A 27,719-nucleotide genomic window follows, 5' to 3' on the forward strand; every position below is an offset into this window, starting at 1 on the left:
CTCTGGAGTGTTGTGCTACAAAAGTCATTTGTGTCTAGCTTTGTTTTTGTTGCTTTCTGTTTGTTTCTGCTGCAAAACCAGGAACTCAGCACTCATTTAATCTGAGCATTCTATAACTTTTCTGTTGTGAAACAGAACACTTCAGTGTGTCATTATAGGTCTTATCAGTGGTAAATTCCTGGTATGCATAATGACTATTTGCAGGCTGGATTGAGGGAGGAGGTGGGAGTGACGATGGGTGAGGGTTGGGGGTGGGGGGTGGTAGTGACGATGGGTGAGGGTTGGGGGTGGGTGCTGGAACCGCTCTGCAGAGAGAACACTGTTGTGTTCTGCTGACTGCAGAAGGTCTACCTGGCACTCTCTGCTGGTGCGTCAGCACTCTGAAATGAATGGGGAGGAAAAAAGATCAATCAGTGTGACTGCAGAAAGAGAAGGAGAGAGAGAGAGAGGGAGAGAGAGCTCACACTTCTAACACACATCTTTTGCGTGGTTATCTGCACATACAATACGCTAGTGGCTAGGAGTGTACATTCTGTAAGATGGTAAGTCTGCTACCCTCCTTCCTCTTTAGGCTCTGCTGTGCTGAGAAAAGACGATGCTGTATCAATATGTGTCTGATAAAGTTTTATAATTGTGAGAAGTGCTGTGTAAATAAATACTCTATTTTCTAAAACTGAATGTGTAAAAATGCAATGCATGTTTAGCATTGGTTTGAAGCTTCAGAATAAAGAGGACATGAGCCTGGCTGGGCAAAGGACAGGGTGCAGCTTTATAGCTTCAACGATTTCTGTTGCAACTTGATTTATGTGTGTCTGGAATTGCACAAAATAAAGAATCAGAGTGGCGGTGACAAGGACATCACGTGTGCTGCACTGCCACTAAAAAACACTGCAGAGGGAAATACAAGGAAGTCATACAGGACTAGTAGTCCAAAGCATGGTCCTCAAGAACCATTTGATATTTCCCCTGCTCCAAACACACTTGATCCAGTACCAGGATTGGGAAACGATGGTCTTTAGAGTTCCCAAAGGCTAAGAGGGCGCACACACACAGTTCTTATTAAAACAAATCACTCTCAAGATTTTATTCTTTTGGACTAATGGTGAAGATATGTCAAAACTGGAATCACTGACTCTGTCATGTTCTTTTTTTTGTAGTGATGTACATTGGTGCTATATAGAAAGATGTTCACACTGCTTCTCCTCAGCTTCTTCTCCCTCAGCCAAGCAGACAACTTTGACCAGGCGTACAGTGACCTGGAGCATTACAGAACCATCTACATCTCAGGTAGGTTGTTGTGGGAAATGTGTTCATGTCTGGTAGGTTAGAAGAAGACATGAAATTAACAAGGGACTAGCAGTAGACATATGAACACTCTGACTCTTGTCAGAGAATGTATTTTAGAAATGAACGTTTCTAAGTTTTAATACAAGAGCTCAATGATTGTTTAGGTCTTAATAAGACTGTAGAGTATTAATAAGCTGTAGTTTTAAAACCTTATATGTCAGGTTTGGATAAATAACAGTTTTGCAATACCTATAATGGTTGACAAATCATCTTGGAAGATAAAAAATTATTTTTTTCTAGTAATCATGACTGTAACTGGAAAATAGTTGTGACCTTGAAATGCAAAACTAATTAATGTAAATTATATTTAGACATATGTTTAGTAACACATATACAAGAATAGAAACCAGTTGTGGCATAAACTACAGGCACAATTACTGGAACTGTGAAAATATTAATTTGCTATATAATTCGGGTAAATGTCTGGAACTGACAAATATAAAGCAAGTTCTGAAAAAAAATACAAACACTGCAACTGTAAAGCTTGTGTGAATGAGGTTAGTGGACCTAGCTTTCCGTAAAATGTTTGCTTTACTTTTTGAACAGCTCCTTAAAACTGCTGAAGGATCTGACACCTCAGTGTTTTAACTGGAAAAACATCTAGAAATCTCTGAATGACGCAAACATAGTGGGGTGGTTCTGCTTTTGCATGATGATTCATACATTTGCATTATCACAACAGCCCACAATAAATTTACTCATGACAGAGCACAGTTTGGAGATGCCTTGAAATATTGGATTTTATGTAATACATAAACAAACAGGGAGCAGTTCTGGATGGATGCTCGCCATGGCCCTCATCTAGGGGTAGATGGAGATGAAGTCAAGAGATTTGTTTATCTGAATTTCTTCATGTTAAAGTTGTTTTTTGCCTATTTAGAAAACAGGATTGTCCAGCAAGCATATAAGTTGTTTTTCAGATATATGATATTAGATTTATATACTTTTAAGTGCATACACACTTATTTTACTTAATTAGACTTAAAATTACACATTTTCTTTAGCCAATCTGAATGATGTATTTTTAATATAACATACAGACATAGGTATGATAATACAAAGGACATGTGGAATACAGTATGGTTCCAAAATTTTTGGCAAAAGGAATAAATGTTCTGCAGGCTGAGTTTTTAATATTAACCATCTTTCTTGTTCCTATGGAACAGGGCCATGTAATTAATTTTACACAGAGCTGGGCTGTCTGTCTTTTTTTTCACTGTCCTCGGGATCTAAATACCATCAAATCAAAATTCATTCTTACTTTTCTGTGTTTGTATTATGAAGCTTTTTTGTTTACAGAATTTAATTTCCTCCTACTTGAATATTTCAGAAAATGGGCCTCGACTCTCTGTTGTGACAGAGCAAGCCAAAGTGGTGTCTAGACGCGGGGGCAATGTAACACTGCCATGCACATTTCAGAGGGACCCCTCATCTGCACCCAATCCCAAACTGAGGATCAAATGGACAAAGCTGACTTCAGACTTTCTGAAAGAGATTGACGTGTTTGTAGCTATGGGTTTCCATAAGAAGAGCTATGGTAGCTTTCATGGCCGTGTGCACCTGCAGGGAACCAGTGAGAATGATGCCTCACTCATCATCACTGAAATAACACTGGAGGATTATGGAAGATACAAGTGTGAGGTTATTGACGGCCTGGAGGATGGCACAGGAGTGGTGTCCCTTGATCTGCAAGGTAAGCTTACTGCAAATGTAGAAGAGTAAGATCAAAGTAGATGAACATCAATCAACCAACCTCTATTTATATTTGGAATACACTGAGGCTAACCCCATTTACAACATAGCATGTATGTAATATAAAACAAGTGATATATAAAACAAATATAAAATAAGAATATAATAATAATAATAATATAATAATAGTTTTAGTTTACGTTTCTTGTAGTACATTCCAGCTTGCTAGTGCACTGTAGCAAAAGCAGATTTTCCCAGTTCAGTAAGGGGTTCTGCAGGGTGATCCAGTCACTGGAACAAGTCTGGTAAGTGTAAGTAAAACTAATATTAGATGATCTGAAAATCAGCATAGATTTTGTTTTCTCAACATTGAAAACTGAATAATGATGGTAAAAAACAGCAGTATTCCACTGCAGCACCAATGTGGTCAGCTGAGCAGTATAGAGTTGTGTTCAATATTTAAAAGTCAACAATGTCATTAATGTAGAGATTAAGTAATATTGGCCCAAGAATTGATTCTTGAGGGACACTCTGCTGTCTATCAGAGGGGTAATTACTGATCCAGTCTGTAGCATTATGGTCAAACCTGATTTTTGTAGGCTCTTTAAAAATAGGGAAAGATCAATTGTAGAAAAGACTGTAATGTATGTAATGTGTTCTAATATGACCATTGATACGTTTAAGAAAATACTGTCCAACCTGTCCTACCTGTCCTCCCCTCCCCTAGCTTCTATATGAGGAGAGACCTCTTATAGCAGGGGTGTATGTATTATATTGGGGGGATGTCTGTATTAGCATCATCAAATAAATGTCCAAAAATAAAATGCTTGGCAGAGCTCCCTCTGATCAGAAATGTGATGATTGTTTAGCAAGATATGAGTAGTACTCTTATTTGTTATTAAGTGAGTGAACTGTTTTTGAAAGGGTTTGTAAATACATGCAATTAGTATGTAGTCTGATATAGATTTTCTAATGGTGGAAAGTACATTTATTCCTCAACTGGAAATATGACTGTTGTCATAGTATGTCCAAAATATCATGCAATTGCAATATAAGAATTTCTGTACAGTACACTTTTGCTAGCGCTGACCACACCTTCTCAACAGCTGTGCTAGAAGGCTGTGTTCCCCATTCTGATGGAATGGTGTAGAACTTTACTATTGATTTTACCTCCACCATTTCATAACACAATTGGAGCCCTTAATTTGATTCGGTTGAAGATTGACCTGTATTATATATACAGGTGAAACTGTTCAAAGTATGTTCAAATAGTTTGTGTCACAAAATTCAATATTTTCCTTAATGTGACCCTGATTTTTATATGTGGTTGTAGGTAGAACTACAGTTTTGCTGAAATAATTTGCAAAATGGAAGCATTTAGAAACGAGCAACTCAGCCATGTAAAGTTACACAGCATACAGTATAAACTTCATATTGTGACATATCAATATAAGTATTGTAAAATTATATGTTTGCCATAATTTGTGTATAGTTGTTTCATGACACCATTACTTTTGTTGGATAAAATGGCAACTTTGAGCCTGACTGTTAAGACTCTTCACAGGTATTGTGTTCCCATATTTTCCTCGTCTTGGTCGCTACAACCTAAACTTTCAGGATGCTATCAAGTCCTGCCATGACCAGGATGCCACTGTCGCCTCATTTGACCAGCTATATGATGCCTGGAGAGGTGGCCTCGACTGGTGCAATGCTGGTTGGCTTAATGATGGATCAGTGCAGTATCCAATCACCAAACCTCGAGAGCCATGTGGAGGAAAGAACACAGTACCTGGTGTAAGGAATTATGGGATGCGAGACAAGGAAAACAACAGATATGATGTCTTCTGTTTTACTTCTAACTACAAAGGTATGTTTGTGAAACTACAAAAATAAGATTACTTTTACTTTTACATAGTTACATTACAGATTCCAAAGTGAAACAGACAAAATATTTTTGGGATAAAACCTAGGAAGATTTTAAGGCACTATCCTTTACAACTGGAGTAATTCATTATTGGCAAGGAGAAAACAATTATTTCTATAAACTATTATTTCTATATTCATTTCAAAGTGATTTGTTTCAAACTGTTGATAGGTTTCTGCTTGCAAAAGCACCATACGTGTGGTGAGCTGAGCTGAGGTGTATCCTGCTTCTTTCTCTTCATAACGCACCTCAGGCTGTGGATAGTGTACTTAAAAATGGCCCCGAAACATACAGGCCTATATAACTAATCTTCAGGTTTAATGTAGCTGCTTACCCAGCTATTAAACATGCCATAATCAGCTGATACCCAATATTTATCTTTGAAGAGTGTAAAACTTTGAGTAAAAATATTATTTACCACTGCCATACTTTCTGAGCAAAATGCTTGGTCTATTTGGCTCTGCCCTGATAGGACAGGGTTGACTGAAAAAACTTACTTATATATTTTTTTTTTCAGCCATACTGATAGATTGGCCTGTAGTAAATGTTTTTTTTCAACATTTTTTCTTTAACTGTAGGACAGTTCTATTATCTGACACCTTCATCGAAGATGACGTATGATGAGGCAGTTTTGGCATGTCAGAAGGATGGAGCTCAGATTGCCAAAGTGGGTCAGATGTACGCAGCATGGAAGCTACTGGGATATGACCGTTGTGATGCGGGTTGGCTGGCTGACGGCAGTGTACGTTATCCCATTTCCCGCCCACGCCGGCGCTGCAGTCCTACAGAGGCCGCTGTTCGCTTCTCAGGTTTTCCGGACAAGAAACACAAACTCTATGGTGTCTACTGCTTTAAAGGACACAACTGAAACATAATAATCTGAAGCCTTTCCGTAGAACGTAAGAGTAGAGGACGAGTCAGTATAAATGTTTTAAAACTGTGATACCTTTTTTTCTTAGGAGAGAATTTAGAAGTACAGAAAGAAATTAGGAGGGACTGAATAAGTTTACTAACTAAGGCATCAACACCATCATTATAGTTAAAATAAGCTACACAAAAACACATCTTTAAAATCTTACAGTATCTTAAAATGGATTGTCTGATATAAAATGATCTGCTGTTTGTTGTGAGAGACATAATTTCTGCAGAATTACAGAAGGAAAAGAGACCAGGAGATCAGAACATTTCGGAATTAATGCAATACTCTTTTAGTAAGCATAGAACAATGTTTGAGTACTTAGTTTTCCATTTAGTAGCATTTTATCCCATTAGAACATCACATGTAAGTGACCAGTCTACCATCTGGGCATAGCACAATTTCTCTCTCTCACACACACACACACACACACATGCAGTTTTCTTTTCATTTTCCTTTCAGGGTGCTACAATCTAAAGTCAGTTTTAGATCATGTTTTTTTAATACACACACACACACACACACATATATATATATATATATATATATATATATATATATATATATATATATTGTTTGGACCAAACATCCAGTATTACAAAGTACATGCTAAAGACACTCATTGTTCTATAATTTGTACAATACAGTAAGCATTTATAATTGTGTCTAAACTAAGTATCTTTTTCTTGGAATGTCATATTTATATGATCCCAAATCTATATTCTCTTTATCATGTATTTAGGGGGGTGCCAATCTATATCCACAAAACAAATGAAACGAGCAAAAACATGCACTGATCTTGTTACTGATCTATGTTACAAGGTTGAGTATTAAAAGCACCCAATTCAGGCATACATTTTACATTTTTGTAAAGATAGATTTTTGTTATGTATTGTATTTGTATGTTACATACCTCTTAGGATTATATCCTAAACCCAGAGACATTAGTTTGCCACATCAGCATCCACTGGTTGAATATTCTAGATGCACATCAAAATGTGTCTGATAATTTGTTTATGAACTACATGCTTGAATTTAGAGCCATAGTTTTATTAAATGCATGTAAGTATCTGAAGAGAATAATACGGAGGTGGCTAATTACTGTAGTATTGACAACAATAAAATGAAGAAAAATGAAAACACCACAAGGTAATTCAGTAGTGCACACAAAAATCCCTACAACTAAAGTTTACCCAAGTTATACCAAACAACACACTGTCAGCATGCTGCAGTGATGAATGTAATCTGGTTAGCCTTTAGGATTATGGACCCTGAAAACAGGGTGCCAAGCTAAGACACGTAGTTAAGACAGGGTGCCAAGCTAAGACACATTACATATGGGAATCCATTTACATAAGAATGGCATGTGCTATATTATTTAGCTGTTTATTTAAAAAAGAACTCTGGAGAATAGTCGACTTAATACAAAAACATAGTTTATTAGTTTACTTCAGCATCAACCTGTTCTACTTTTCTCACTGGCAACTGTAGCCTACAGGTGCCTTGTTTACAGTCTCAAGACAGATTCTGAGTGGATTTGTTTTGTATTCATTGCTTACACAGAACTCAAAACACTCTTGTGTACATAAAACATTAAAACGGTGATTTGAATGTATCTCTGTAAGGAGTTCCTTGTCCCAGAGCTAAATAAAAATCAACAAAATGGAGTTGTTTGAATTGTTTAAATGCAGCATTTCCCTAGAATGACTGAATTTATTATTAATAATAAGTATTTAGTTAATTGCATCAGCAGATTCTACTCTTTTCTATTTTTCCCCATTTTATTTATATTAAAAGGTAGAAATGAACATTTGAATAATGTTAATAAAATAGTTTGTTTAAATATAATAGTTTATTGATTGCTCTGGCCAACAGGAACATAGAGATTATATAGGGCTTGTTCTAGGATGTAACTCAGTGGCATTTCCCAGGACAAATTACAACGCTTGAATGCATTGCAATGTCATAGTAATATTTGTAATGTACATTTTATTCAAAATCTCACAGTTCAGTCATTGTTATATGTACTTTCTGAAATAAATAAAAAACATGGCTTGATGTAACAATACTGTCTGACACAGATGTCAGACATCACAGCTACATAAAGTATGTATATTCATCTTTCTATTGTTGATAAAGTTAATGCACAAACACATATTTACTAGATCACAACAAAGACCTTCTCATAAGTCATGTTGGAGAAACTAGGTTTTTGCATGACAGCGATAAAATGCTGATTGATAAATATGTTTAAGCTAAACTGAGATGTTAGGCTGCTGACTGGGGATGGGGATGGTGATGAAGTCATGAGTTGCAGTCCTTTGTTTAAAAGAGAAGACTAGTCACAAGACGAAAGGACAATGCTCAAAAACTGCCTTTTGTTTTGTTAGTCTTGGCTTATTGGTATGCATACTGTAGTTCTGCTCTCTTTACTGAACTGAAGGAACAAAAATCTGAACCTTACACAAAAAGGTTTAAATTCAGACAAAATGTGTTACAATTACCTTACCTTCTCTTTTTTGAACAGGCATTTACCTATATTCACTATACATTTTAGCACAACATAGAATTACAGTATTGTACAATTACAGACAAGTGCACTTTATAAGTTCACTTTGCATTGCTGTAGGTAATGTGTTTGTTTAATACACTCATGAGCATTTAAGATAACAAAAATCAACAAAAAAAAGTCAAAGGCACATCAGTCAGGTTTGTCAGTGTGTCCTCACTGCAGAACAGTTTTTTCTTAAGGTCTGACTTCTGTCTGTGGTTTTGACTGGAGATGTATGATCTGTTTCCCTTCCTTGCTGCAGAACTACTGAATTAACTCACTGTAGCGCTTCCTGGTGTTGTCGTCGTTACTGGCATGGTAGAATTGTGAATAATTCTTCTGGTATGTTGATGCTGCCATAAAAATAGAACACATGAAAACAGCAATTCTGCTGATGCTTTAGTGATTTAGTGTCTGTAGTAACTTGGTTGTATATACTGTCAGTTAATTTTTAGATCATCAGTACATCAACTGTTTAGTGCATAAACACTCATAGAAAGGAGGCTTACGCTTCATGCAGATGATTTTTGGTGTATCCCAGCGGCCATCTGCTTTGCACCTAATGGTGGGTATGTGTCTCTGGATGAAGCCTTCCTTACAATGATACCTTACAAGTGAGTTGATCTCATAGCGTGATTTCATAATGCCAAAGATATGTGCATTTTTCAGAATAGGTGGCTGACTGCAGGCCACTAAGAAAAAGAGAAGAAAAAGTGACAATACTGTGAATACTACTACAATGATACATTTGTCCTTAATGGTGATTACTATAATAGAAAGTACAATATTAACTGTTAAATGGTCTTACCTGTGCCTTTTTTGCAAGTGAAAGTCAGATGGTAATTGCATGGCACATCATTCCACTTGCCAGCCTCGTGCCAGATCATTACCACACAGTCTTCACCAGTGGAGAAAAAGCTGTCTGGTTGGCCCTGTCTCCAGTTATCATATTGCTAGTAGAAATGATATAAAGGAATCATGTTGTTTGTACCAAACTGGAGAACAAAACCTAAATTAGCTCCTTTGAACACTGAGCCAAGTTTCAAGAAAAAAAGATTTCTAAGAATAGTCTAATTACACCTTTTGCTACTTTCATACACAGAAAAGCTGGTATCTGCAACATAACATTGTCAGGTTTCTCTATATAGGTCACTGTTATTTACATACCTTTAAAAAAAAAAAAACTAGCCTAGATAGCTTGTGATCTTCTTACTACCACATGGGGGTGATAAAACCACATGATGTGGTATGATATTGCAAACTCATTGCACATCTGGCAGGGCTGCAAGGGGTTTTTCCCTCATCAGGGAGAGGAAAAAATGCTAGGTTTTTAAAACAAAATGCCTTTGTGCTCCATTTGTCTCAACGGAACACAAATGCAAGCTACATTTCAGGTGGAGAGAAATGGGGTCAACATGTTACTTGTAACTACAGGAGAAAACATTTCTGCAATAAAGTGTTTTTTCCCCCTCATTCTATATCTATATAGAAAAGATAATACATATGAGCTAATACTAACAAATGTACTAGAATCAACTAGAATACAATTTATAAATTAGTCTTAAAAAAATCATGCTGTTTTCAAGAACTCCCAATACTGTTTTTTAAACTCTGAATCACTACTCTAAAGAGATCCAAAATTGAAAGAAACACAAAATATGATCAGCTTGGTAAATAGCCGGATAATTAATTTACTAAAATGTTATATCAATGAGAACAGTATGCTAAATGCACCTTTAGATTATTTTTTTGTTTACAGAGGTCTATGCAGCAACCTACATGATCATCAACTGGATTCTATGTATAATCAAGCCCAAAATTAGCCAATCTAAAGAAAAATCTTTTACTCATTGTGGGCCCATCTTGAATGTGGGCATGCAAAGAAATTAATTACATCTTACCATGGGACTGCCATCTGTCCAGCGGAAGTCATTCTCAAACATCTTGTCATTCAGTCCAATCCACTGGTAGTCATGACCCAAACCTAAAGAAACATTAAATACATATTCATTAAGCTCTACTAAGACAACACATATGTAAAAACAAAATATGGAAGCCATATATAATTCTGTTAACTAACTTAGTTCAGGTTTAAAGGTAATATCCTTTTTATATATACAAAATGTGGAATATGTTTTCGTTTGTTAATAGCCGACTACACTACTCATGAGCTCTATGTGCTTTAACAGTGCTACCTAACATTTCTGGAGAACATCAGGTTCTATCTTTGTAAGGAAGCAGTAAATTATAGTAAATTTGTGTCTTTACAGCTCAACAATTTAAAACTTGTTAGTTTTACACAGACTAAGAATAATGATCCACTTGAATTAAGTAACTAATTTGCCATGACAAAAAAATAAGCAACCTGTACCTGCTCTGTACAGGCTACTAAAGTTGCTCTGAATACCAATATGTATTAGGATTAAATTAAAGAGCAGTCATGTCAAATAACACTTTTGGAAGATACACACACTTTTTTTTGATGTATGTGCACATTTGTTCAACTGGATAGAATTTTCAATTGTCAGGTAACTAAATATGAATTAATCATATAATGTGCAAATTAACAAGGTTATCTCAGGACACCAGCATGTTAGTCTCTCATTTTTAATCCCTTGCTGGAAGTCACTGCATTGAAGAAAAAAAATTAACACAGGTAACTACAGTGTATCACAAAAGTGAGTACATCCCTCACATTTCTGCAGATATTTAAGTCTTTAATCTTTCATCTTTTCATGGGACAACACTGACAAAATGACACTTTGACACAATGAAAAGTAGTCTATGTGCAGCTTATATAACAGTGTAAATTTATTCTTACCTCAAAATAACTCAATATACAGCCATTAATGTCTAAACAACCGGCAACGAAAGTGAGTACACCCCTTAGTGAAAGTTCCTGAAGTGTCAATATTTTGTGTGGCCACCATTATTTTCCAGAACTGGGCATGGAGTTTACCAGAGCTTCACAGGTTGCCACTGGAATGCTTTTCCACTCCTCCAATACGGCATCACGGAGCTGGCGGATATTCGAGACTTCCGCTTTAGGATGTTCTATTGGATTTAGGTCTGGAGACATGCTTGGCTAGTCCATCACCTTTACCCTCAGCCTCTTCAATAAAGCAGTGGTCATCTTAGAGATGTGTTTGGGGTCATTATCTTCCTGGAACACTGCCCTGCGACCCAGTTTCTGGAGGGAGGGGACAGACTTCAAAAGAGGTTTCCTTCTGGGGTGACAGCCATGCAGACCAATTTGATGTAGTGTGCGGCGTATGGTCTGAGCACTGACAGGCTGACCCCCCCCACCTCTTCAATCTCTGCAGCAATGCTGACGGCACTTCTGCGCCTATCTTTCAAAGACAACATTTGGATGTGATGCTGAGCACGTGCACTGAGCTTCTTTGGATGACCAACGCAAGGTCTGTTCTGAGTGGACCCTGCTCTTTTTAAAATGCTGGATGATCTTGGCCACTGCAGCTCAGTTTCAGGGTGTTGGCCATCTTCATGTAGCACAACAATTCGTCTTTTAAGATCCTCAGAGAGTTCTTTGCCATGAGGTGCCATGTTGGAACTTGCAGTGACCAGTATGAGAGAGTGTGACAGCTGTACTAAAAAATTGAACACACCTGCTCCCTATGCACACCTGAGACCTAGTAACACTAACGAGTCACATGACATTTTGGAGGGAAAATGACAAGCAGTGCTCAATTTGGACATTTAGGAGGTAGTCTTTTAGGGGTGTACTCACTTTCGTTGCCGGTGGTTTAGGCATTAATGGCTGTATATTGAGTTATTTTGAGGACAGAATAAATTTACACTTACAATAAATATAAGCTGCACACAGACTACTAACTTTCATTGTGTCAAAGTGTCATTTTGTCAGTGTTGTCCCATGAAAAGATGTACTTAAATATCTGCAGAAATGTGAAGGGTGTACTCACTTTTGTGATACACTGTATGGCTCTGTGCTTAAAAATAAATTTTTCAGTATGGTCAAGCATTTATAATGATTTTGCTTAAATGCTCCATATTAACCCACTCATTTTAGACTTAGTCTAAGTGCCTGACAAACACAGAAGACCCAGAAGTTCTTTGGGTTCAGCATTCACACGGCTTCTTGTCAGGGCCTCGTTCTCATGCTCTCCTCCAGGGCAATCCAAGGGCTCCGCCCACAAGCTCTGTCAGGAGCTAGAATTACGGGGAGAGGCTGTGTATGCGCATTGCAGCCGCTTTCCCCTCGTTAACCTCATGCACAACACCTGGGACTGTGGCTACAACGGCTCTGTGCAGTCACATTGCATTCTCTGCCGTGAATTTGCTGTAACTTTCTGGGTCCAGAGTTTTTCCACAGCCAGCTCAAAGACTGTCATTCAGTGCCATGTTGTTTGTGCTCTGTTTGGCTCTGTTTGGGCTTGTGTTGTTACTGTTTGGTGTTTTGTTAGCTGTGTTGTTAGCACCTTGCCCTTACTTCCCTGGTTGACCTAGTCTTGGTTGCCCTTGTTCCCCTGCCTCTTTGGTTTTGTTTTGTTATTTATTGCTGTTCGAAGTTTGATTTCTCCCTGTCTGTATCCGAAGCGTTGCTTCGCAGTTTTTGGTTATCCTCCTGTTTTTGTACACCCAAGCCCTGCTTGTGGTTTTGCGTTATCATTATTATCTCTGCCTTGTTTTGCACCCAAGCGCTGCTTGTGGTTTTAGGTTCTCCTTCTGCCCCTGTCCCCTCCTGAGTTAGGCTCTGCCCTGTTTTGTTTTATGTCTTGTTTGTCCCTAATATACCCAAGCTTCTGTCTCTTCCCAGTCCCATTTTTGTTACAGTCCAGCCTGAGTTGTCAACTTTGTATTTGTTAGTTTTGTCCATTAGTTGCTTCTGCCTTGAGTTCTCACCTCTTGTTTGTAAACCCTCATCTTGTGTTATCCTGCCTGTGTATATTAAAGTCTTGCATTGTCCATTCCCTGCAAGTATTTCCTGTTTTTTCACTGCCATGGCTGACCAGGCATGACACTTCTCTACTGTGCATGATCTGGTTCCAATTTTTTTTTTAAAAAGCAGCTTCTATTTAGGCCATCTTTTGGCTTCAATACATTCCAATTGGAGTGAACAAGACATGCAGTCTATGATTTCAGCACACTGCTGTACAGCAATGGCTCAATGCAGGGTGGTGCAGTGTAAGGAGAGCACCCCTATCTTTTTGTTGTTGTTTTTTGTACAGGCCACCAATACCTAGATATATCCTGTGCTGCCTGCTCTGTCAACCAAAATATATGGTTCTTTCTTCATTTAAGAACACCCAACTTGAGAAAATAATGTCACAGGAAGGTGTTTAACTACATTGGTAATGTTAATAGTGACCTCTAAGCACAAATTAATGTAACAATTTAGCAAATTAATGTTTTCAGCTGCTTTAAGCAGTGTAATCTCTTTTTTTAATATCCTTCAATAAAAATAACAATAAATGCTATTATTTAATGCTTTTGCACATGACACATTTTTTGAAATATGTTAAATTAAGCAAATAAAGAGTTATTATGCTTCAGAATGTGCATAAAGAAGTGTGTCTACATAGAGGACGAGAGCTTATTTACACTAAGAAAATCAAAAACTATGTAATTTGACCAGGAGTGCCCAAACTTTTACATGACTGCACACTGTAAAGTCCCCCTGCCCCCAAAACACACATTTTCTTAAAGAAGTTGAGGGTTACAAAAACATCTGTGTATCTAATTTTGTTATATTCAGTTATCATTTAACTTTATTTACCATTCTGCATGGTAAATAAGGACATCTCTCTGTAGGAAACTTCAATCAGCTTTGCTTTGATAGAAAATAATTAAGCAGGAGACTTACGACTGACAAAGAGCTGTTCCTCACGGGACAGAACACTAGCCAGGTGGGCTCCATGCAGGCGGCACTCTCTTTCAGCTGCATCCCAAGTCCGCCTGTGAATGAAGTATTTGTAACAGTGGCTCTGGAACTTATGCCAGCCAAAGTCACAATTATCCGTATCTAAAGGTCAGAAACAAAGCAAAAAACGGAGATCACTGACAGTGGGAGGTCCTCTCTCACACAATTGTACAATTTCAGGGTCATTTTGCTGATACTGTCTCTAAAAGACATTTATGTCATAGCAAAGGTAAGTACACAAATATGCACAAACACACGTACACCAACCCAAAAGATGTTAAAGTAAATAGATTATCCCTGTTTAAAAACCTTATAAATATTTGGAGATATATCAAAAAACATTTTCCATTTTCTTCTTCATTTCTCCAGGTTCTTTAAGAACAGGTTGGGCTTTCAGATAAAGTATAAATAATTGCTGTTGCAGAAAACTGAGAGTCATAAAAACACTATTATTTTGATCATTCCATGGATTTGATAAAGATTTATCAAATTTATGTAATAATAATATGTGTAAACTCCCATGTCTCCGGCTACCATTTTTATCCGTTTTCACTGTTTACACTTTTTACAACTTTGAAATAAATAAAGAAATACTTGTGTTGTGCTTAAAAATACATTTTTCAGTATAAAAATGGTCAAGCATTAATAATGATTTTGGTTAAATGCTTCATATTAACCCATTAATTTTAGACTTAGTCGAGGTGCTTGACAAACCCAGAAGACCCAGGCTTTCTTTGGGTTCAGCGTTCACATGGCTTTGCCTCCCTTCTCTACTGCGCATTGTTCCAATTTTCAAGATGGCAGCTTTTATTTTGGCCTCTTTTGGCTTCAATGGCTAGCACACACCACCAGTGTTGTACAATCACATGCTTAAACAGTCAGCTGCAAGACTACAGAGCTCACTGTGTGGGATGTTAGTAAATAGTAACATTCATCAAGGCTGGCCAAAAAAAAAAAAAAAAAACGAGTAAATTAACTGAAATTCAATTGACAAAGACATTTAACTGTGTGTGTGCACATGGATAATGGCAGCATTATTGTTTATGAATCTGGAATGGGTCCACTAAGTATCTAGCACTTAGTGTTATATTTGGGGTCAGTGTTTATCCACACCCTCCAGAGAGGATAAACAATGTTTGGTACATGTATGTAAGTGATCAGATTATTTTTACAATAGAAAACTAACAATCTTGTCACAAGGAAAGTTCTGGTCTTGTGTTGAGAGTGCAGAAGTGTGGGTTCCAGGATGTTTCTTTGTTCACTTTATGCACTGGGTTAGAAAGCGTTTGAGAGTTACACAGAATAATGTAAAAATGATTTCCAGCTGCTTCTGCATGTATCTGTCCAGTTTCTGCAACCATGTGCCTGTGGAGTCTCATTACTACATTGGGGCTAGCCCAACATACTCATAATCCTTAGCAGCATAAGACTTTGCCACAGTTTAGGGTTACATTGAAGAGGTGCCTTCACTCACAAAACAAGCAAAACGTGCCCTTGTAACATGAATAACCGACCCGGTCCTCCTAATCGAAAACACAACCACTATGAGGTTGTTTTCATTTATTACGTGATTTAGTTTTCACTTAAGAGTACATGTTTTTGTGTAATAATCTACACATTATGCACATTATTAAATATTTCGCTTTTGTATCCACATTTTTACCTAACCTACTTTAACAAATGTTTTGGAATCATCATTAACTTTTAAGTTTAAATCACACTACTAAATTTTAAGGATATAGAATTCTTACCTTGTTCACAGAGAGTACCTGAGTAGCTAGGTAGACAAACACAAGTGAAAGAATTAGCTCCATCAATACAGGTGGCCCCGTTATGGCAAGGATTGGACTGGCATTCATCAAAATCTGCAAGAAGTTAAAATTGCAAGTTCCTTATTTTAAATACCTTCACACTCTCATCAAACAACTGCAACAAATAAGAGTTTTAATAGCAAATATACCATTTTCACAGTGATTCCCACTGAATCCAGACGAACAGAGACATTTGTTTTTACCGTCAAAGTAACAGGTTCCTCCATTTTCACAAACACTTACTGTGCACAGTGTGAAATCTGAAAAAAAGCATATATTAGGACCAGAACTGTCCTATCCAACTGTACCATAACATACTGTTTATTGGAGGGTTTGCTTCAGTTTGTACAGTATACCTTTTAAACAATATTTGCTAGAACCATTAAAATACACAATCATTTAATTGCAAATTGGTAATTAAAACACTGTGATACTCTACCAGACAAATCCCTTTCCACTGCTGTTCCATTATCAATCCTAGTTTGTGGCTCTGTTGTAATCACCTCTACCCTATGTGGAGGTGCAGCTTCTACTGTTGATGGACTATGGACATCATCAAACTCCAGAAATGATACAGTTGTAGTGGTCTGAAGTGATTGGGTGAGTAGATTTTCTGTAGTGTCCGTAGTACTCATTTCAGATACAGGTTTAAGAGGTTGCACATGAACATCTTCTGAGATAGACATTGTAGTTTGATTTTCAAATGCAATAAAGACAGAACGTATTTCTGACTTCTTCTCTTTGCCTGTTAAGATGGAAAATAAACTTGTCTTTTGTTCTTCTGTGGTAGAATAAGACAATTGAACAGTCTGACTTGGAATTATAGAATCAATAGTTTCAGATGAAGCAGCGGAAAGAAGGGATGACCTAGTAATAGCAGCAAATGAAGATGGATGCAGGCCTTGTGCTGAGCCATCATTAGCTAAGACAGATTCTTCAAAGACATCTGTGTATGACTGTCTTTCTCTGTCTACAGTACTGTGATCTGTGGTGATTGTGTACTCCACAAATGGTGTCCTGGTAGGAAATTTTATTCCTTGGGTGTTTGAGGTCTTCTCTAACTGTGGAATTTCTGATTCACCTTTAGCCACCCTCTCTTGCATATGAGAAGCTGTTGTTGGCAGCACAATATGTGTAAAGTCTTCCTTGAGAGGTACCCCATCACCTACTGTGGGGTGTCCTCCAGAACCCTCATCAAAAGTAGATGTTCTGTAGACTGGTGTTTTGTCTAATATAAATTCTGTGGTTAGATTCTGAGGGGTCTCTGAAAATGTGTCTCTTTCATGTGAAATTATTTGTGCGGAGCTAAGTTCATCTATCACTGCAAAAGAGGTAATCACTTCCTTCTCGGGTTCTTCCAGATTCTTCTCACATGCTATTGGGCTTGCTGTTTCAAACTGGTCTCCTCTTGCCTCCTGAGTTTGCTCGGTCTCTGGTTTTAATTGTAGCTCATGTTTGCCATTGATGAAAGTCAAAATTGGGTTGGTGGTAACAGAAGAAGAAGGGAATTTATTTGAGTTAAAAGGAAAATCTCCTTTAACAATCTCCGCTATGTGATCAGCTGCAAATAAAAAAAAACACCACACAAACAAACACACACAGACACACACATTAGGTCAAGTGAATGATGTTACTGTTACAGAAACAGAAATGCAGCTGAAATGTTTGTAGTGTTTAAAAGCATATACAGCTAGTTTAGTTTTATTAGGAGGCTACAAACACTACAACACAGGCTGAGATAACTGAGACTCTTTTTTGCATTGGATGCATTTCTCTTTAAATAGTCAGACAGAATGTTTAAGTAGACTGTTTAAGTAGTTTAAGTTCATCATCAATGAGAATTAATGAGCTTGTTCCAGAAACAGCCACGAAGCACCATGCTTAATCAATGTGCTTGCGGGTCTTTATAATTTGTTGCTGCATTGTACCTTCAATTACGTTCATCAATTAGCTTATTTGCTTTGCCAGAAATAGCCCACCGATGTATGTGGCAAGGAATCCAAGCAGCTTCGCAGAGAGTGATGAAAACTGCCTAGTACATTACTGCAGCTGTCCTTCTGGCTTTTGGCCGACATCTCCTGCTGTAGTGTTGCTGTATGGGTATACAGGAACACTACAGCAAGAGATGTCGAACAAAAGCCATCAGCATCTTCTCCGACCCCTCTCACCCCAGCCACTTTTGTTCTAACCTCTGCCATCTGGAAAGAGGTACAGGAAAATCAGAGCCAGAACCACCAGAAATGGGTTCCCTCCAGCAACACCAACATCAATCTGAATACACACACATGCACACACACACTCTGATCCAGTTTACTCACAATATCCACACTAAGCTCCACCAGCTCAGGGACTATATACTCCTCAGTTAAGGGACCTTAACTGAACTCTCTCTCTCTACATAAGCTGTGTACTGTTATTGAACCTAAACACTGCTATTCAGCTATATACCTGCTATACTCATTCCTGCACGGTATACCTTGTTTACAAACCTAATGCTGTTTACAAAACCAGCCTGGTCTACCCTAGCACACACTCCTGAACTCCCTGTTTTACTCTTCATTTTCACGCACAACATATTGCTACAGGTTGCTGGAGGCTCCATTATTAATGTATTGGTCAATACTCATACTGCATGTTTTTACAATAGAATTCGCTTTCTATTCACAGACTAGAGCTTGATTCCACAGAGAGCAGCAGACGAGAGAACAGAACTTGTGACTGGCTAAAACACACGCAAGTAAACACAATGGGCAATATCGATTTTTAACAAAAAATGTGAGGTCATGTTCATAAATAGTACAATAAGTGGATAATGTAATTATGGTGACCTTCTCACTCCACCTAACATCCATTTGCCATTCTCGCCTACTGGCAAAATATCTGCTTGCAGCTCCAGCTTGTTAGCTCTTTTCTCCTCTACATACACATTCTGAAAATGCTCCTCCAAATTTAAACAGATCTCTTAAAACGCTGCCCTAGTATGCCCGTCCTACTGATCTTCAGCTGACTATTATAAAAAATCCTGAAATCCTTCCCTTAGTGAACCTTTTCACTGACATCCACCCACACACGCAAATGGATAAGGACAACCACATGTCACTTCCCTGTCATCCAACTGACCACATCCCCATTTGGGTGAAAACAAAACCCAATCATATTGCTGCTGCCAAATTGGAAATAATAGTGTTACTATTGTTGACCAGCAATGTCATGATCTAATTGTTTGCCTGGCTGGCCATAGGTTTGAACTTATACTAGCTATAAATCAGCAAGGAATTCCAATTTTATGCAACCAAATTGTCAGACCTGAACATTTGTATTTACTGCCAGTCAAAAAGGGGTGGGGGCTGTATGCAAGGGCAGAGTATATGGATGCGTTGCTCTCATCCATCTGCATTTTCTTTCTCCCTCTATGCTTAACCCACTGCTCATCAGCAAGTCTATTCCAGAGTCCATAACAATGTTATCCACATGTGATAACAGTCCCACTAGGGTCTATTCCCCCTCGTCAGCTTGTCAGCTGCCACAGGGTCTGCCCTATTCACAGCAGTCACAAGTTCAACTATCTATCAAGTGAAATAAAACTGGAATTTTTTTACAACACATAGCTAGCAAGTGCCACATACACTGTGTCCTATGCACAAGCATGAATGGCCTCTTTTGCCAATTGGCTAGAATAGTGGGCTTGACCCAAGCCACTTTCTTTGTTTCTCATTTACAGAGCCAGGGCTAAATTGAAACACAAGACTGAACTGAGGTGTCAGATAAGCTAAACATAGTTTAAACACTGAAGAGTAGCTGCTGTTGAAAGATATGTTTAAAAACCATCTACATAAAGTTGCTAAAGTGCTAAACGTATAACAACATTTGCACACAAATATGGCCAGAAAACACTGTTTATGTTTCACCAAACTTACTTGTGTGTATCAGTGTTCAGTGAAAAAAAAAAAGCATAGCACAGCACGTTTGGTGTAAAATCCAAACATTTGTTCTTAAAATAAAGCCATTTTCACAAAACCCCAGTAAGTCAATGTACCAAAGTTCCTTTAGTTTCTAAACATTAAATGTAGTTTTGTAGTAACACATAAAATGTCTAAGAAGGCACAAATAAAAAACCTGTACTATTTGGGACAGTTAATTTCACTTTCACTTAGAGAATAATCACTCTTATGCTTGGAAATTATCTTACCTGATACATTAGACTTAATATCAACTACAATGACACTAATAGGAGGTCCAGAGGCAGATCCTTTTTCCTTCATGTCAGAAGGTGTTCTTTCGAGCTTTGGTTGGATGTTGTACTCTTCAGTAGTCACATTCTTATCCTCCTCTCTCCTTAACGTGGTGGTACGCTCTGCAGTCACCAATGTTTCTTCAGTTGTATTTATTGCAGCTTCACTCATAAAGGTGTGAGATGTAGTTAGAGATGTTATTGCTGCGCTTTTTCTTTCAGGAAAATCCTCAATGTGTTCCTTGTACACAACAGCTAGCTTAGTTGGGTCTTGTTTAGGAACAAAGGGCTCTTTGGTGGCAGACACATTCATGTGCTGTAAAGCCTCTGATACATCAACATTTCCTCTGCCAGCCTCAGTAGACACTGCACTGATATCTGCAGTGATGTCTAGCTGAGTAGACCTGCTTTTCATGGTGGGAAGGGGAGGTAGCTGTGTGGGATAGAAGATATTTCCATGATCAGGCACTGCCTCCACTTGGTTAATTCTCAGACTATTTAAGTCATTCACATCATAGTCGGAATTTGAGGCCATCTCTGTGGGGTCAGTTGCAGGCTCTAGTCCTAAGGAAACAGGTGAGGCAAGATTTTCAATGATAAGATAAATAAAACAAGCTGTATTCAACAGAGATCTAAGAAAATCATTGTGATTCCCCACTGACTATAATAGATAAAATAGCATCTCTATCGTTGCTACTCAGTGCTCAGGACACAGGTACTTGCACTATGGAATAGGTAATTGCACGTTGGCAAGACAATGCTCATGAGAACTGCGTAAAGTCATATTTGTATAAAATTCTGCCTTATTATTATTATTGCCTTAGTACAGAAGTTTCTTTCAATTTCAGTTTTGTATCTCTTAGCTTGTCCAGAAATGCATGGGTAAAGCATGTCCTTTATGCGTGCCTAAAGAAAGAAATACATATGAATTAGAAAGCCTATGAAGCAAGAAATGTGAATTCTGTGTCAAAGCATATTTTCCATTGAGACAAATAAGGGGATGGAGACAAGGTGTGAAATATACCTTGTCCACCTCCCCTTACTTGTTTCTTGCCTTTCTCTCTTCACCTCTCTACATCTATTTCCTTCCTCCCCATCTTTCTCAAGCTACACATACTCATACTACAATGGATACTCTCTCCCTCATTCTCTTTCTCTGGTGTGAGAGCCAGCTGTTATACATTAGGGACATGTCCTCCTTTCTCAGCAGCTAACGATGATGTAAAACATGAGGCACTTTTTCCCCCCATAAAACTGAACTGATCTACAAACAGTGCTAAACTATGGCTTTCCCTTCTTGTTTTTGTATGTAGATTGTCTAAGTACTCTATGTCCTACCTAAGCACACTTACCATGTTTTTTGTTTTGTCTTAAGAATACAAATCCTAATATTACCAATGTGTAAAATAATTTTACCTTTAGCCAGAATTTATCTTTGTGGGCTCTCCATTATTATTCTGCAGCACACTGGGGGTGATGGGCATTTTAATAGGGACAATTGAGTCCCTTTTAATAAAAAAAAAAACTTATTATCTGTTTACATAAACATAACACCTCTCCCCCCAAATTGGCCAAATTAACAAATAAAATAAATAAAAAATCTTTGACCTACACACATCACCTAATGCAATATATGTCACTTTAGACAAATTTTCAGACCTGTTTAAAGGAGCTCAACCTGGTTGACTAACCTGTCAAGAATGTGAAAATACAAACTTTCCTCATTGCATCACAGTCAATTTATTGTTTCTTAAAATCAAAGTCATACACACCTAATGATTTAATCTTAATAATCCGCTTTAACTCAAGGTTAAACCTCATTCCATTTGATATTGTAAGGCTTTGTCTGGTGTTTCTGTTCTTCAACCTCGAGAATGATAAAAATGCCTTTAGTTGTCTGTCAGGTTATTTGCTAATGCTACAATCACCACTGTGATGATCTTATCTTAATCTTATTAATGCAATAAACAGTTGACAGTTTTTGTATTATTTAGTAAAAAAAATAAATAAATTGTGTTATAATATTGTGTTAGCAATATACGCATTCATGTACCATAGGGAAATAACAAATCAGATACATTTAATTCAAACACTAATAAAGTCATGTTTTCATTTTGAATAGAATGATTATACAAAACAACAATTATTGGATCATCAGCTATTAAATATTATCAATTACATTCAGCTAATGACTGAGTTTAGGCAGTGAGTGTAAAGAATATATAGCAGAAAGAGGTGGCAGACAGAAATGGAACTCATAGAACTGGAACTCATGGCTGAATAACTTATGTAAAATAAGATTTTGTAAAACCTTGTTTTAACTGACATACTGTTGCCTGTCTGGAAAGAAAGAAAGTGCTAAAATATAATATCTGGGATATTATCTGATCCTGCTTCCACACTGAAAGAGGGAAAGAGTTCACAAAGAGCCCAGCAGGTCCAGGTTTAAGTCACAGCTGTTATGATCTGTTCACTCACTTTCAGTTGCACACCATAAATCTTTATATCTATAGTCACTGAAGTATATAAGCTTTTGGTCAGTGACAGATTGTTGCTTTTTCTCTGTAATATGACATATATAAAATGTATATTGAGTTAAAGTGCAAAACTTTACCTACATGTTTTGAAGTGAACCAAATCTATGCTTATGGTTGATAATGTGTTATCTTCATGAGTCGTTGTGAATGTGCATTTGTTTGTACATGCATGTACACCTTAACCTACTTGTTTTATTTTAAACTAAAAACAACACAAAATTCTCAATGTACAAATACTTGAATCTCAAAACACTTCCAGTATTTGCAAGTTAAATGTCTTAAGTTGAACAGTGTTAAAAGCGCACCTTTGAAACAGAAGGCTCCAAGCTTCTCAGTGGGTAATGGATACTCTGTCTGGTTGATGAAGCGGTACATAGTCCGGACCCCCAGAAGGCCTCTACCACATTGCATCCTGGGGACAGAGATGGGATAGCGGGCACTGCCGTCTGACAGCCAGCCAAAGTCACAGCGATCAAGACCTTCTCTCCAGGCAGCATGCAGCTGACCTGGTGAGGCCAGAATTGCTCCAAACTTCTCACACTCCTCTTTAGCCTCCTGTAGAGTTAACCTAGTGCTGACAGCAGGATAAAACACTTCTCCTGAAGAACACACACACACATAAGATCAATTAATAGAAAAGGTTATGTTAATTGCAAAAAAAAAAATTATTTGTAATGTATTATTCACTCATTCATGTGAGTCAAGGAGGAAACATTCTACATAACTGATACTAGAAATTATAGAAATAATAAAACAATAAAAGGACACCGTTTCTGTGATCTTTTCTGTATGATTGTTACATAGGGGCAGAACATGTGTGTGTGCAAGCTAGCATGTAGGAGAGTTGTAATATCAGAGGGTGTATCTATTTTTCTACTGTAGTTTGTTTTGGTGGGATGATTACTGTTGAACGAAGTTAATGACTGGTGTCGGTTTATGTTTTTTTGTTTTTGATGGTAACAACTGGGTTTGAAGTTCTGAACTAATCTGTGGAGACAAAACGGATGCGGTATCTGGTAAATGCATTATCTCATCTGGATATTGTGGAAACTTCTGTTGGAACATGGTCTGTTTTACGTTTTGCCTGTGTGGAGAATATCAGGTGTATTACAGGGGTCCATTAATGATTATGTTAATATGACACTTGAATTTCTATATTAAATTTTAGAGCAAGCCATCCTAGATTTACAGGAGTTTGTTTTATTCTACTTTGAGAAAGAGCAACACTGCAGCAGGAGGTGGGGCCAGAGGTCTGAAAGTTATTTTGTCTGGTATAAATTTAATGACCATACTTTTTTTTTTCTCTTGCACAGTGAATCATAATTGATGTTTATACACCCCAGTCTGTTCCCATTTTAATTAATCTTACCCTTAAGTTGGTCCACATAACAGTACACATCGTAGGTTTCTGTGGGATCTCTGATTCCATATGTTCTAATGCCTGGTTTTCCCATCTTGTCCCCATAGCAACCTTCCCTGGGCCTTGTAATCGGGTATCTGTGAAGTCCAGTGTATTTGAAATCATGTGTTGAAATTCTCTAATTAAAATGAGTGAATATGAACCAATATATTTACAAAACATTATCATACCTGACTGTTTGGTCAGCCAGCCATCCAGCATCACACTGCTCAAAGCCATCTTCAAAGGCAGCTGTCAGCTGTTCAACTGTGGCAATCGCTGCTCCTACGTCTCTGCAGGCTTGTTTAGCTCTTTCAAAATTCAAATTGTACCGGCTGGTGTTGGACCGATAATGAAATACAACACCTGTGAAAATAGTGACCTGTGAAAATATATATCTCTAATACATATTCTATACCATTCTAAACTCAGCCACTCAGGTATATGTATGGCATCTGAGTATGTAGAAAAACAAGAACTGTAAACAAACACAGACAATGTTTGACCAAAAATATGTTGAACTATTTAAAAAGTCCTCATCCTACACTGCGATTGTCTGCTCTCCTGTACTAACCCAGTACTTGAAGTTGGTGTAACGTGACTTTATCTATTTTATACATGCATGTATACAACATTTTTAACACTTTTAAGACCATTTTATGGCACTGATGGTATCGCATGATGATAATATTAAGCATAATATTACATCCTTTTAAAAATGATTTTTATAATAAAGAATATTCAGACATCAGAAGTTTAATATAAAAATATTTAAATGTCATAAATAAATAAAAAAAACTGTTTTTAAACAAAATTCACACCAAATTCTGAGACCGTAGAAGGAGCTGATCTACAATGTTTATATGAAAACCACTGGAATCTTAGATATGATCTACACCACAGAAATAACACAGACAGACAAAATAAACAATTTGTACGATAAAAACTGAATAAAATGCTCGTCTGCGCATTAAAAGACCACTGAAGGGAACTTGTTGAAGGGAACACAACAAGCTACTGTGTATCCGAGTAACTATCGAAGACTGCATAAGGCATGTGAAGAGATATCGTGGGACAATGCCCCCTATAATCGCATAATTTGAAAATAATAATAATTTGAAAAGTTTTTTTACCAGTCTCATCAGTTTCAAACTAAACCAAAACTGCTTTAAAATGTTTAAAAACTTCATAAAATCAGAACACAGACACTAACAAAAATGTGACACCAAAATATGTGACCACCGACTTGTTTATGTTAATGGACTCTCGTAGCTTATTCTGAAACACCCGAGTGATGTCACATCAAATGTGTGGCCATGCTAGATTTACTACCATTGTCATATAAAGATCACTTTTTGTGCTGTTAGTGTCTGTGTTCTGATTTTATGAAGTTTTTAAACATTTTAAAGCAGTTTTGGTTTAGTTTAAAATTGATAAGACTGGTAAAAAAAAACAAAAAACTAATGACATTTGTACTAGGAATGCACAATGCAATATAACAGCGTTTCTGTAGGAATGTGTGAGGTCAGATGCAGCATATATGATGGTGTGGAACCTTATCATGGTTTCAGGTAATCTTGCGCTGGAATACAAGCTACAGATATTGCTTAAATAAACTGAAAGACTACAGCAGCAGTAAACCTGCATTCCACACAATGTTTATGCAGTTTATCTGCAGTTCAAATGTGTTTTGAACTGTGGGGCATGTATTGTATGTATGTATTGGTCACACTGCACTCTTCATAAATGATCGATATCGCTCTCTGCACACGCCTCCGAGAGCAGACGAGAGAACAGAACAGCTGGTTAAAATCAACTTCTCTAGTAAGGGAATTATCTTGACAGGCCTATGCAAGATAGGGTTACTACTACTTTTTACGAATTTTACTTGATGTTATTAAATATGAGGATTCAAAGTATATTGAATTGAATTGAATATTTTTTAGTTTTATAGTAAGTTTCCATGTTTTTTATAGCAAACAGATTCTCATTTAGATGTATTTTCCAGAAGACATATTTATGAGGGCCTGCTTTGAAGAAGGCTGCCTTTGTATAACTGCTTCTAAAGCGTGACCGAACAACCATCCATTGTTAAACTGACATGAGGAATCATTGTGGATTTCAGTTTTTTTGGAACCATGCTTTTTGGGTATTTCTGCAAAAGCTTTCATGTCAAAATATATGTCTTAACATGGTATGCAGGAATTTTTAAATATTGTTAATTATCTTAGCCTAGTTTTAGTCCATCTTACTCCAGAGTGACATTGTACACACTGGTTGCCAAGGTATGACACCAATCATCAATTTCTTTAGTTGCAACAGGATAGCGTTTTAGTGGAATAATATACCTAAGTGGTGCAAATTTAAACAAGCAAAGAAATTAACTGATTGCAAGGATCCAATCTACTTCGATAAGCTATATAGAGATCATACCTCTCAACTGCTGCTAACATCTTGGTACCAGATACCACAGGACGTCTTTAGAGGGCTTTGAATGGTCAGATCGGTTGTGGCAGGACAAGGGGGACCTAATCAATGTCAGGCAAGCGGTGTTAATGGCTGATTGGTGTACTAATAACACTCACCAAAAACGTCCAGTGAAACGGTGTTCTGGGTATCTTCAATGCCATGCATGACCTCACAGCGGTAGACTCCAGCATCACTGGCCTTCAGCTTCACCATAGTCAGAGAAGCATCTCCCACTTCCTCAGAATGGTTTGGCACAGTAACTCTGCCTTTGTACTCTGGCCCAATTTTATTGACCCCATTCTGGGCCACTAATATTGTGACCTCAGTGTCACCTTCCAGCTTTGTCCACTTGATGCGGAGGTGGTCTATTGGTATGGGGGTGGCAGGATTGGAAGTAGTGCTTGTGGTGGTGATGGTCAGTGAAGAATTGGGCATTGGCAATAATATTGATTGTTGTGAAAAATAGCAGGGCAGAACTGTCCTTTCTGCCAGAACCCCCCGAACTTCTAAACTTCTCTCTACTGTCATCTGTTGACTTGAGTCTGAGCACAGACACATAAATAGGCAACAAATAGCAAAATATTGGCTAAACTGGTTTGTTAGAAGTCATAAACATGCCAGAAACTCAGATTTCTGATGTTTAGCACAGGCAAATGCAATTAGAAATTATTACATTTAGTAATTAGAGATTAGCTTTGAAATATACCCCAAGAGCAGAGAGAAGGGGAGATTGAGATATTTATTTCATATACTTTAATGCATACTCACAAACACTGTAACAATGTAAATAGCGTATTAAACCTGCTCACCACATAGCCTTTTATAGAAACATAAAAAGATGTTGTGAAATAAATGCAACTAATGTTTTTAATCTAATGTTTTCATTTCTACAATTTTTTTCTATAATTTCCGTCATTATTTGAAAGAGGTAGTCATTCTTCAT

The 27,719-nt window shown here is 37.4% G+C and overlaps 2 protein-coding genes across 4 annotated transcripts in view; one reads left to right on the forward strand and one right to left on the reverse strand.

The window, feature by feature from the left end:
* hapln1b (hyaluronan and proteoglycan link protein 1b) overlaps positions 1-7,546 on the forward strand; it is an 11,209-nt gene extending 3,663 nt beyond the window's left edge. Inside the window, exons 1-5 of one of the 2 annotated variants that reach the window (XM_072658097.1) lie at positions 319-542; positions 1,158-1,287; positions 2,678-3,040; positions 4,604-4,906; positions 5,542-7,546. In XM_072658097.1, coding sequence (XP_072514198.1) covers positions 1,185-1,287; positions 2,678-3,040; positions 4,604-4,906; positions 5,542-5,831 — 1,059 coding nt within the window. In that variant the 5' untranslated portion in view covers positions 319-542; positions 1,158-1,184 and the 3' untranslated portion in view covers positions 5,832-7,546. Of the gene's footprint in view, positions 1-318; positions 543-1,157; positions 1,288-2,677; positions 3,041-4,603; positions 4,907-5,541 lie in introns of those variants that run through there. The other variant, XM_072658098.1, reaches the window with a different exon arrangement.
* vcanb (versican b) overlaps positions 7,299-27,719 on the reverse strand; it is a 23,890-nt gene continuing 3,469 nt past the window's right edge. The window contains exons 3-15 of one of the 2 annotated variants that reach the window (XM_072658089.1): positions 26,893-27,318; positions 24,499-24,673; positions 24,278-24,405; positions 23,214-23,507; positions 20,330-20,935; positions 16,580-17,701; positions 16,290-16,400; positions 16,081-16,194; positions 14,273-14,431; positions 10,332-10,414; positions 9,239-9,383; positions 8,940-9,122; positions 7,299-8,783 (exon numbers count right to left, since the gene is read on the reverse strand). In XM_072658089.1, the coding sequence (XP_072514190.1) occupies positions 8,695-8,783; positions 8,940-9,122; positions 9,239-9,383; positions 10,332-10,414; positions 14,273-14,431; positions 16,081-16,194; positions 16,290-16,400; positions 16,580-17,701; positions 20,330-20,935; positions 23,214-23,507; positions 24,278-24,405; positions 24,499-24,673; positions 26,893-27,318 (3,635 nt within the window). In that variant the 3' untranslated portion in view covers positions 7,299-8,694. Of the gene's footprint in view, positions 8,784-8,939; positions 9,123-9,238; positions 9,384-10,331; positions 10,415-14,272; positions 14,432-16,080; positions 16,195-16,289; positions 16,401-16,579; positions 17,702-20,329; positions 20,936-23,213; positions 23,508-24,277; positions 24,406-24,498; positions 24,674-26,892; positions 27,319-27,719 lie in introns of those variants that run through there. The other variant, XR_011977611.1, reaches the window with a different exon arrangement.

The sequence above is a fragment of the Salminus brasiliensis genome, chromosome 16 (assembly GCF_030463535.1).
Source record: "Salminus brasiliensis chromosome 16, fSalBra1.hap2, whole genome shotgun sequence".
NCBI lineage: Eukaryota > Metazoa > Chordata > Actinopteri > Characiformes > Bryconidae > Salminus > Salminus brasiliensis.